The sequence below is a fragment of the Buteo buteo genome, chromosome 3 (genome assembly GCF_964188355.1).
Source record: "Buteo buteo chromosome 3, bButBut1.hap1.1, whole genome shotgun sequence".
NCBI lineage: Eukaryota > Metazoa > Chordata > Aves > Accipitriformes > Accipitridae > Buteo > Buteo buteo.
In genome coordinates this window covers 75657147-75669763 of record NC_134173.1, presented here as the reverse complement: position 1 = coordinate 75669763, position 12617 = coordinate 75657147, and the positions used below count along the sequence as shown (strand labels likewise).

The following is a 12617-nucleotide window of genomic DNA, read 5'->3' as shown; positions in this document are numbered from 1 at the left end:
GTCTTAATACTTTGTTCTTTTTTAACATGTTGCTTTGATTAGTGAAGGACTACAAGGACTGCTTTTTCCTTTTTCTTGCATACTCTGAGATTAATTACATCAGAGCTTGATGAAACAGAAGGTGCTTTCTTGGAGATATGGGGATCTGGACGTTTTTGTGCTGATCTCCTGGCTCCATTTTGTGACATAAATTGGGTCCCCAAGGGAATCAGGCAAGGTCACCTTAATCCCAATTATAGTGCCACACATGAATGTCATTATTTGCCCTTGAAACCCTTGTGTCCACTGGGGACTCTCAAGAGTATAGCTTTTACTGTCATGGGGAGAAAAATTGCTAAGTTAAAGGGAGAATATTTAAGAGCTGAAGGGAATAGACATACAAACAATTATAGTAATATGAGGAATAAACTTGCCTCTCTCTATTGGCATCACATAATAACTTTTTCTGCTTCCTGGTCAATTAATTTAACAGAATTTTTTTTTTAACTCTTCTTTTCTAATAGTGTGCAGTTTAAATAATTAAACCTCCAAATTTTGATATAAAGCCTGTAGCCCTCATCCCTTATATAGAATAAATAGATCTGGCAGGTATTGGCTGCTGGTGGTAATTCCCTCTTGGGGATCTGGGTAGCACTGCACACTTTTCTCCCATAAAATTTCTCACAGCCTGAAAGGCCTTTCTTTAATTTAGACCTTTATAGTCAGTCCTTTCCAATCCATTATTCTGTGTATTGCTTTGCATGCACACATGGACAAAAAATATTTTTTTTTCTTTCTTCCTTATTTTCTACCAGTAGTGCACTGCCAACAAGGTGTACTGTGGGTTTCTCCTGCTTGCCTTGAAGCTTCAAATGCTGCTGAAGCTTTTTGAGTCAGGATGCCCAACTGAGCAAATTGGTAGTATTTCAGGAGCAAAGATACTCATGTAAGCGGATCAGTGTGGTACAAGACAGGACACTGATGTAAAATAGCACATGGCTATTTTAGGGCTTCCTTTCAAACTAATCTCGAAGGACTGGGGAAGTTTAGATTGGATATTAGGAAAAATTTCTTCACTGAAAGGGTTGTCAAGCACTGGAACAGGGTGCCCAGGAAAGTGGTTAAGTCACCATCCCTTGGGGTATTTAAAAGACATGTAGATGTGGTGCTTAGGGATATGGTTTAGTGGTGGACTGGGCAGTGTTAGGTTTATGGCTGGACCTGATGATCTTAAAGGTCTTTTCCAACCTATATGGTTCTGTGATTCTATGATTCTATGACTTAAATAGATACACCTATCTGGAATTCCAGGGTTTTGTAGGATGAGTGCTGGACAATTAGATCAGCTCTCCAGGGTGGCAATCTTATCTTCTTTTGCATATGTAACAAATATAAGGTTTATAGACCTTTATCTGTAGAATGGGAATAATACTTGCCCTGTTCTAAAAAACATTTTAAATTTTTGGATGAAGAACTGTAAGACTGGGATATTCTTCTGTGTATGAAAATACTACCATTAAAAATTAAAGATATTTATCCTATCCTTTATAAAATTTACTTTTGTATTCTTAAGCAGTTGTCTGAAACAGCTGAAATTGTTGTGAAGTGAATATTTCGGCTTAGGAGCTTCAGTGTAGATTGGGTTTTGTTGGCTACTTGTTTTTTAAGGTGATGCCTCACTTCCTTGCAGTTCTTTCCCCTTTGTAAAACCTGGACATGTGAGTTCCTGCACACCTGACATCTGAGATCCAGGAGGTAGAATAGTTCCAGAAGAATTTTCATTGCCTGACACAGTTTGGGTTTGGTCACTCCATCCAAGAGCTGCGATTTTGCAGCATGTTGGATAGTTACGTCACTTTTGTTTAAAACATAGATCGGTATCTTGCTGGGGGAAGCTCCAAAGAGAAAGCCGGTGACATTTGGGTACGTGTTTTGAAAAAACATGGAGATAAATTGGTTTCTTACAATCAGGTCCTAGGCCAGGCAGAAGGAAGGTTGGTGTGGCCGATGGACCTCTCAAGTCCAGTAAATCACCCATTACCATCAAATAAGGTAATGAACTCCATCATTGCGTATCATCCAAATAATGGACTTTTTGACAGCAGGATCCCTTAGGTTATCATCTCCAGCAGATAATCCGAGGCTGGATTTTAGGAAGTAGAAGCAGGATACCATCTTACAACCATTCTGTTCTGTTGATGGCAGTAAGGTATTCATTTGCTTGCGTTTCACAGTCTTTAAGAACTGCTATTGGAGTGAGACCACCTTCATGCAGTAAGCAGGACAGCAAAATGTCCCACTATATATCCCTGCCACAGAAGGTGTCTGGCTCAGATAGCAGACCACACAGCAGTCATGACTTGAGCGCTATCTTGAATATCCAAGGTGCCATTTTTTTTCATTTCTTTGGCCTGAAAGATCAAAGCATCTTGTGCTCCCTTCCTAAAATAAAACCTTGTAGCATCCTGGCAGCCCCAGTGAAATTGAGATTTTAGAATACTGTTTGTGCCCACTTTGTTTACTTGGTGTCTCCCACCAGGACTGTTTCCCGTGGTCACAGGTAGAGTCTACTACTGGATTTATATCTACAGATCTGCTAACCAGGCCTCTTTTTTTCCAAAACAGCAGGAACGACTTCAGCTGGACAGGCTGAAGAACCAGCTGTCTGATGCCATCCAGAGATACGGAGCTGTGCAGAAGGTGAGGGTCTCTCTTGATTCCACTCTTCTGCATGTGAGTTTGGGAATGTGAGCGTGGCTCCCAGGAACGTGGAGCATCTCCACAGAACTGCTCACGTGTAGTTCCCTCCCTCTTTTCTTACTTTATCAGTCAAGCAGTGTATCATTACATTGGAATATGCGCACGCATGCGACTGCAGAACAATTCAGCAGCAATGGAAAAGAAAAAAAGTGTGCTTTTGCCTGCTGTGTAGCTGGTAGGATTTTCAGTGGTACCCCTGGATTAAGCACAATTTATTTTGGTGTGTCTTCACTGTCAGAGGAGAAGGAGAAGTGATAGCACAGTGCCCCTTTCACCTTTTCCGCTTCCAGAAAATGTGCGGGCAACATTGCTAATTGAAAGGTTAACCCACGTTATAGCTCGGCTGTGTTATATGGCTTTGTCAGAAGATTTCCAAACACATCTTGTGGGTTGGACCTGTCACCAAGATCAAGCTGTTTAATAAAACAAACAAAACCTGAACTCCAGCTCCTTAATTTGCTTCTTGCTTTCCCACTTTACCCTGGAGAGGCTCTACTGATGAGCAGATTTGCTTTGCTTTTAAACACTGTAGTAATGATTTAAATTTACCATCCTCAAACTGCTTCTCTCCCCTGCAGTAAAAAGTTTGAACATATACCTGGATTAATTGAAATACAACCTGGACAAACTCTGGCTGCTTTCTTATACTACTTCAGTGAACTTGACCCATGCCTGCAACACGTGGGAAAAATATATTGTAATAATATAGGTGTAATGAAATTTACATGCACTTAATAATGTATCGCTATTAGAAAGACTCTGTACTGATTGATTTCCCAACACTTGCTGCCTGTGGTTTATAAATAAATAAATAAATAAAAGCACATAAAAATGCACTTCAACAGCATGGATTTTATGTAATAGCATTGCATTATCTCTAGTGCAATCTCGTATTTTTAATTATTTTCTGTTCTATTCAGAAACTTAGATGTGGGGTCTTTAAATGAAATCTTTATCCCTTAAATGAGAATTTGGAAGGATTCAGGCAAAGGGGTCCATCCCCATATACACACACATTTTTAATGTTTTCCTTTTATATTCACAAGTACAATCCATCTAAACTATACATGTAGGTTTGTTTTTTTTTTTTTTTAAAAACTGTCTTCAATTCAGAAGTGCCAAAATTAGCCACTGCAGTTTGTGAATGCCCGGTTGCGTCAGGAAACCAATCTGAGTGGTAAATTGCTACTTATCCACGTCCTAGCTGTCATTTCTTAAATGTGTGTTTCAGTTGATAACCTTGTCATTCTGGAAGCTTTGAAGACTTTTAATTCTTGCAAGACCAAACTTTTCAATGTGATTATACTCCCTTTCTTTTTCTAAATAATAAGAGCTCTCTCTGTGTCTTTTTCTTTAAAAAGCAGAAGAAATAGCTTCATATGATTCCTTCCCTAAATATTTGGACTGTCTTTTCTCAGCCATTTTCCCTCTTTTTTTTCCATTTTTACAGAAAATAGCAGAGAAATCCAAAGCTTTGCTTCCTACTGGGCAGAGAAGTACCAAACAGGTAAGTTCATGTGTGTCTCTGTGTTTGACAGTAAGAACATTGCTAAAAAAAGGGCTGTTTTCTAACCCCACTAATGATACTGAAGAGCATGGTGCTCCCCCACTGCCTGCATAGAAGCCAGTGAGGTGGTTTTCCAATAGAGATGTACAACCTCTTTGGAGGTGGAAGATACAGGAACCAGGAAAAAAAGACGTATGTAAGACCTGTTTAACTATTCTCTGCTTTTCTGTTCTCATGGGGCTGTTTTTCCATTCTTAATGGGAGTTTTGTCTACTCTGAAATATATCGAAGAGCAGTCCTGTACCCCCTTTCCTGGGAACTGGGCTCATAGGCAAGTGAAATCACCAAGTACAATTTCGTAGAAGGAAGTGAGAGGAGCTTTTATCAAACCTCTGTCCTCAGTTTTAAAAGGGATCATGCAGTCTACATTAACTATTATATACATATGCAAATAAAGCCTTTTTTTCTCTTTTTAACCATATTAAGGACTTTGAATAAATACTATATGTAATCAGAGTATATGCATTATAGTTTTGTGCTTATATTTAGTTTCATATGTACATGCATGTGTATGTATATATAAAATATAATTAAATGTATGTGTGCCTGTGCACATATGTAACATGGTTAAGAGTGTAAAGATATATATGTGTATATATGTGGGTATATATATATATGCATATGTGAGTAGTCTTTCACAAGTAGTAATGCAAAATACTATATATGTAAATAGCAATGCAGAATACTATATATGTAATATGTGTGTATGTGTGTATAAGAAATCTCCACAGATTTCAATGAAAGGTTTGAAGCCAGGAGATCAGTTAGCTGCAGAGATCAGGTTGGCCTTTCAAGTCCCCCACACTAAAAAGCTTCAAGGTATTTGCAATTGATACCATGCCACCAAAAAATGAAACTCTATGCCTAGTTTCAGTGATTATTTCTGACATTCTTGATACTCTTGTCTTTTCTTTTAAGGGGCAGTCAGCAGATTTTCTGCTTTCCTAATGAATCTTCATTCCCTACCTTGTGCCACCTGGTTTTTATATCCTCCTTAACATGTATATAAGAAATAATTGTTCTTTGTAACATTAATGCTTCTCTGTAAAGAACGGTGGAATGATGCCACCAAAGACCCTACCATTAGGGCAAGACAATGGCCCAAAGCTTTAAAATTAGCTAGGTTTCAAGCAATTACAATTCTGCATCAGACCTTCTTGTCACTTAGTTGGGTTTGGGTGGTAGTGCCAATGAAACTAAAAGGGCTTTGTGTTCCAAAGGGCTGATCTATTCCTCTACCCTTCTTGAGAGTTCCCACCGCCACCTTTGGAGTGCTTGTGCACAGATGTTGCTTTTCAGCTATGCGTTTATAAAAATGTTACAGCTTTATTTTTGTCCACCAGCTGGTGATCTGTATTGAACATGGGTATGGTGCATGGTCACAAATAGCATATTCTTGAATGGTGGTCAAATGCACCAGACGTCATTTATTGGTTTTGATGGTTGAGCTCAGAGATAAGGGGGGTTATTTTGTGCAAATTAGCTGTGATTTCTTCTCATGCCATCTATATTACATCATTTCTTGTGCTTTTAACCAACTTTGTTAGACTGCTGTTAGTGGAGTGGATTGCAGAGGTGGGAACAGCTCTGGTCTTGCCTGGACTACCACATGTTTGCATGGCCGTGGCTGTTCCATATAATGTGGGACACTGCTGGCCATTAACCAGTGCAAATAGGATGAAGAGGGCTAATTATTGCATAGCTGTTGTGCATCCCTGCACCTGGAGTAAGTCTGGATGCAATCAGCTTTTTTGGTATATTGAAAATGGTTGATGACTCCAAAAACAACCTTCTCTGGAAATGAGCGGAGTTTTAATAGGGGAAAAAAAAAAAGATGTTGGACAAAAGTACTCAAATCTTGGAGGCAAGTGATGGTAGGGTTGGAAGTAAAAGGAAGCTGGAAGAAGAACAGGATGGAGACAAACCCCTTTGCGTTAAACCAGGTAAGAATCCAACCATTAGGAGACTGTAGCAGTAACAATTTGATGTGGGTCAGGCAGCCTCAGCAGAAATTGTGTTAAACTGGATCAGCCGCAGATTGTTTCTCCTTGTAGCTGTCACTTGCAAGTGAATGCCGGTGGTTGGCTTCAGTGCATTATGAAAAAGAAGGGGGTTGTAGTATGTCCTTGGGGTGAGGCTTCTGGCTCAGAAATGGGCTTGATCATGCCCAAGAGCACATACTTTTCATGCAGTGACATTTGCTTGGGCTGGAGACATGTGAGGTTTCATGCAAACTGCTTGAAAAGGATGAAAGTTAATTCACATCTGTTTCAGCTTTCCTATACATTTGCAGCTTCACACGTCTTCTTTTCTTCCTCCTTCAAGTACAGAAAGAGAGAAATTAAATGTATAAAACCTGCTGAAGGGAATGCAGTGGTGTGCTTGTTTTTTACTTATTATTATTTTGCCAGCTGCAGATTGGTCAGGACATGCAAAATTATAATTCCCACAGCAACTGTAACCTGACCACTATGTGCATATATTAAGGCATTAAAGTTAACACCCTATACAGTAATGCAAAATACTACATATGTTCAGAGGACCTGATTTATGGGTCTTGTGAGACTGCATAGTGAACTTCTTGACTTGGTGCAGATCCAGTCTTGATTCAAATACAACTTGCCTGCAGGGCTTGCTTTGTTTTATTTTATTTATACTTTAATTTATTACAGGAAATTGTAAGAGGTTTGAATAATTCTAGTTTTTCTATATGCATGTCCCTATATTCCTTCTCTTCTATTGGTGGGTGGGAAAGGTAAGATGTTTGGTAACACAAACTCTAATAATTTCCCTTTAGGGAGTAATTGATTCCCTAGACCCACATAACAGGTAAAAATTGGAAAGTAAAGCTTTGGGAAAATTATTCTCCTGCCCATTGTGGTTTGCTGTAAGTACTGTTTAATTGAGTTTATTTGTTTATAAAAGCAAAATAAAGGCATTGATCCAAAATTCCTTGAAGCCTGAAGTTATATAAATTCTTAATCAAATATGTGTTTGTAGGAATGTATTTGTGTGTAGCCAAATCGATGTACTTCTATAGGTGCGTTACTGCATATATTGAAAGACACAAATTTTTACTACACTAAATGATCATTGTTGAACATGAGTTGTGGCAACTATTTAAAAAAAAAAATCCCTTTCCCTTGAATGTGTGAAAGCAATTTTAAATATTCACCCAGTGGCCAAAATGAGACCTCTGAAGTCTCATTAAGGGAGTGCACAGGGGAATCTTGGAAAGCAGCTTTCCATTTTTGAGAACTGCTGTTGCAGCCACAGCAGAGACGATGATGTATTTGGGGATACGTTTGCCACTGGTTCCTGCTTACGTATGGGGCAGACGTGCCTCAAATCCCACCTTCTCCCCCTGCACAGACATACCTTGGTGTAAAGAAGTTCTTCCTTCCAGGCAGAGAGTCCGCTGTAGGAGAGGGAATATTTCAGGTGTCCCCCATAGCAGTGGGACAGTGGGCAAGTGGTAGGAGAGGTTGGACAGCTGAGTAGACCCGTCCTCTTGGGCTAAGTCCATCCCATGGTGCAACAGTTGGGTATAATAAAATATGATAATATTCTAACAGCACAGAATAGTTTATCCATAATGTGAAAATAATAAATGATAGCCTGCAGAAAATCCACAAAATAGCCAATAATCCCTCTGAACATAGAAGATGAAAAGAATCCTTCTTTTTAATTCTTTTTAATTATTGTGCATCTAACATCATCTGCTTCCCATAAAAAGAAGAATACGTTATTGTGCCCATGACTGAATAAGTTCAAGCGATATTAAACCCAGCAGCAGACTAGGCTGACAAGCTGAGGGCTCCTAAGGATCCGTTCCCGGCAGTGCCTAGCAGGGACAGCCCAGTTTCAGCATCCTTATGGCAACTGCAACATGTCTTTGGGCCACCTCCATCTTTCCTGGATCCTCGCTGACCACACTTAGCCATCTATCTTCTCGACTAATGAGGAGGAAAGTGGGCTTTCTCACCATGTAGACTTTGTGGGTGGTTCCCCAAAGGGAGTGGGAGAAGGGGAAGCACAGTTCTGTTTTAGCTGAGAATTGAGTTTTAAACTAAAACCACACCAAAAATCTGAACAGACTTTTTTTTTTTTTTTAGAGGAAACTTTCCTGACAATTTTTAGAAATTAAAATTACAGTAATTGTCATAGTGTAATGGCACCCCTCTTCATTTCCTGCTGCTCACGGGGAGAGGGAAGGATAATTACTGCTCTGGAACATGGCAGTTGCCAAAAGAGATGCCTTTGTTTCTTATTCCGTAAGCCTACTTGACCCGTCTCTCAAAGGTCAGTAAATTATGTTTCTTAGGAGTACAAGAATGGGTAATAAACCTCTATTTGCATATACAAGCTTTTTTCTCCTGACTGCATCAATTTATTCGTGCTTTAAATGGACTTCCTTCTCACATCATTTCTCTCTTTCTTCCTGTGTTTATGAAGTTGTTCTTTTTATGTGATTAGAGTAAAATTCTCATTTTGGGGCAGCAAGATCCAATTCTTGTCTTTATGGGAGAATAATTTTTTGGCAATAATATCTGCATAAACCGCATATATGTATGTGTGTGTGTAATGACTCCAGTTATTTGGGCTTCTATTTTTACAGGGTCCTTATCATGGTAGATGCTGTATAAGCACAGCTATTAGATTGTGCCACCCTGAGGATCTCACAGGCTAAGCAAACACCAGCAGGCTATTTTGAACGATAATTAACAAGGAGTTTTTAATGCAGTAGGTGCTCTTCGTGCTGGAAGTCCAAAGCTCAGTTTGAAACTGGCTTCAACATTCGGGAGAGGTTGACGTGCGTATTTTTCTGAAATGCAAAATTGAATTTCTCACAATCAAAATACAGCTTTTGCCCCGACAAATGGAGCTTTTTTATTTACACATTTATCTTACTGACTAACATCTTATCTTCGAACTCATCCCAGTTCCTAATGTTCCAGTCTGGCTGGTATATCTTAGGAAATCAAGCCTTAGCTTTGGTGATAATGTATCTTGCATGTGTGGTAGTAATTGCTATGTCTTTTCAAGGTCATTTCGTATTCAGCTACTTCTGTAAAAAGTGTTATTTCAATAATGTCAACTTTGGTTTAAATGACTGTGCATCCATTAAAAGCCGTATTCTAATCAACCCACTCCTCTGTTCCTAGGGCTGTCAATATGGAGCATTTAAATCACATGGCTATTTTTTCTTGACTTTATTTAAGTGTGGGCTTTTGTTTGTTTTGTGGGGTTTTTTTTAAGGCGATCATTAAAGCAATTTTTTTTTTTCTTTTTCTGCCTGTTTGGGAGTAGGGAAATAGATTCTGATACAGGGATTTAATAAGTGGCTGGAAATACATTCATACCTGATTTGCTTTATTTGCTCCCTATATTCCTAAGGGAGATGGAATCTATTCTGAATGGTCCAAAGCACTGTCCTTGCACTGCTTCCAGTGGGTCTGAGAGGGGAAGGTCTTTTCTGCTCAGCATGCCCGTGATCTTGAAAAAAAATGCCAGTGGGCTTTATAGACACAGTACTTCACTAACTAACCATTAAACTCCCTTTGCGCTCTGTCAGGGCTGCAGCACTTTGCAACTGTAAGGGTTAAAATGAAGAATCCTCCGTTCTTAAGGGCAATAAAACCTGCACCACAGCCCTTAGGAAAACACCCGTATTCCTCGTGCTGCTTGTGCCTGCACGCAGGTTTTATGGGGCAACGGGAGTGCTCAGGACTTCAGTGTTGCATGTAAAAACATGTAAGAAACCCCCCAGATCCTGCTATATCTTTAAAGGAGGTAATTTGCCAAGGCTAGAGGCGTGAGCTTCCAATAACGTATAGCCCCTTATTCTACAAAAGGAGAAAAATAATAAGAAAACAAATGTATATAAAGACCAAATCTGTATAACCACATTTTGGGGGAACTTGCCGTTTCCTAAATTGCCCAAACAATTTAAGCACTGTGGATTTTCCTTAGCAATCCCCTATCGAGTGCCTGTCATGGGATAAGCCTGCTTTGCTTGCCTGTGTCTGCTGATGTAGCTAGAAACTGCAGCTGCCTATATCAGCACCTGAGCAAAGGATTTTGTATTCATTAGCTGGGTTTTCTGGTTGGTTGAGGGTTTTTTTTTTTGTTTGGTTTGGTTGTTTGTTTCTTTGTGGGTGTTTCTTTTTTTTTTTTCTTCTTCCTTTTGTTTGAGTGAGAAAGGACAGAGGTTTTGATGTGGGCAGAGGATGAAGGCAGGGGAAGGGTTTCTTTTGTATGAAGCCTCCTCCACAGCAGCTCGCTGGCTTCACATGCCGTGCTGATGCCGCTCTCCTCTACCCCAGCTCTGAGTCACTACCGGAGCCGTCTCGCAAACCGAAGGGTTGTTTTGTCTGGAATGAGCCAGCCTCACCGCCCAGCTCTGCAAGCGCACGCTTATTATGCTCCCAAATCCTGGGGCCACTTTCCGTCACCCCACGCCACCGAGGACCCTGCCAGGAGGACTACGCGGGGCAAACGGTTGACGCTGGGGTTGCGTGGAGGCGTTTGAGGTCATGGGATGAAACTCTGGCATGAACGTGCCCTGTTAATAGGAGGGAGCGCTTTGACGGAGAGCCAATCTATATTGTGCCCAGAGGCTCGGACAGATAACATAACTCAACCAGTACCCACATTATTATTCTTCCGTAGCCAGTGACAGCTCTGCAAATATTTTTCACCATTGCTTGTGATAGCTGCCGAGGTAGTTGCAGTTCTCCTTTCTCCTCCCAGCTGTTAAAGGATGTTGCAAGTACCCATGTCTTCCTGCCAAATCAGGGTCATCCATGGAAAGGGATCTCTGCACCTGTAAAGATGGGAAAAAACCTTTCTCGCCTGTTGCGTTACGTCTGGCCGTGTTTTCAAGGAGCACTGGCTCCTGTTTTCTCATGAGTACTGCTTTTTGCACAGTGAGTGTGGGCAGCGCATTGCTGTGTGGTCCCGGTCAGCACTGCTGACGTGGATGTGCGTATCTATAGATATATCTATATGTCTGTATATCTATAGATATCTACATCTACCTATATATAAAAAAATAAAAAAGTATAAAAATAAATGTATATAGTGACCAGTGTGGCCAGTTGGGTAGATACTCGCCTTGGTTGGAGAGCTTTGTCCTTGCATGCAGCTTTTCTGGGCAGTAAGGGTCACCCTTGGCAGCACTGTCAGATCTGGGCTGACAGCAGTGTAAGGGGAGAGCAAATGCAGGCCAAGATCCCAGAGCTGATGAAATAGAGGCTGGGTCTGCAGGACATGTGTGGCCACGATGGCAGTAGTATAATTATAAAAAATAAACCTCTGCTTCAGTCTGCAAGCTTGAGTTTTGTTCACTCTATAGCCTTTTGTCCCCTATATATTCCTATATTTTTTTTTTCCCCTGTGCAGGCACTTGATGATATAAGTGAGTGGGTTTGCACACTGCAAGTGGAAGTGGTTTCTGTTGGTGTGATGGGGATGCTCGTTCGACCTCATCCACCTCCCCTCCCTCAACCCCACCTTGCAGAAGTTGCACTGCAAGAGTCTAAATTGACTTTTGCCCTGGCAAAGATCACGCAGTAACTGGAGAAACAAATGTGAAACCTTACCGAGTGTGTCACCTTGCTCCAAAGTGAATGCAGTGTTATTTAATACATTTAAACCCCCCTGTGGAGATGGATTATTGAGAGGAAGGAAATTGTATTCTTCTAAACCCACTTTGATGGCTGCATTTATCACATGATTAAATGTGAACGGCAATGGTATTTTCCCATGAAAAAAATGTATTTGGAAATAGGTTAACCCTTGCTTCACCAAGGTAAAGATAAAAGTAATATTTAGTGACTTTTCTAGGGCTCCATCTGATTTGTTTTCAGGGTCTCGATAATCAATGTTATATCCACCATATAATTCAAAGATATTTAACCCCTTTCACTCCTATGTAGAAGGCAGTGCTGGTACCTCCCCTATACTGTTATCTCATCTGTGAAATGCCATGCGATGCTCCAGCTATTGCACATAGCAGCCCCCAAATTGACCTGGCATAGTAAGACAGACTTGCTATCTCAGACAATTTCAGTTGATCACAATTATTTCTGATTTACTGCAAACCCAAAGAAACACAGGACCAGCCTTATAATTTGGATTCTTTATTCTGTTACTTAGTTCTGGTGCCCAGCTGAAAACTGTAATCCAAGTTTGTGTTATTTTGCCAAATTAAACTTCCACTGATGTTTCAGTTTGTTACGGAGTTTCCTCTTCACTTTTAATGATAACCCAGGATGCTCAAATGCCTTTGGAGTGAAATCATAAAGCT

The 12617-nt window shown here is 40.4% G+C and overlaps 1 protein-coding gene across 24 annotated transcripts in view; it reads left to right on the top strand.

Moving 5' to 3' along the window:
* The window catches only part of TSNARE1 (t-SNARE domain containing 1), a 489936-nt gene that overhangs the window by 220140 nt on the left and 257179 nt on the right, over positions 1 to 12617 (top strand). For 23 of the 24 annotated variants that reach the window (XM_075024058.1, XM_075024043.1, XM_075024060.1 and 20 more), the window contains 2 exons: positions 2605 to 2679; positions 4190 to 4246. In XM_075024058.1, coding sequence (XP_074880159.1) covers positions 2605 to 2679; positions 4190 to 4246 — 132 coding nt within the window. The remainder of the gene's footprint in view (positions 1 to 2604; positions 2680 to 4189; positions 4247 to 12617) is intronic. The other variant, XM_075024062.1, reaches the window with a different exon arrangement.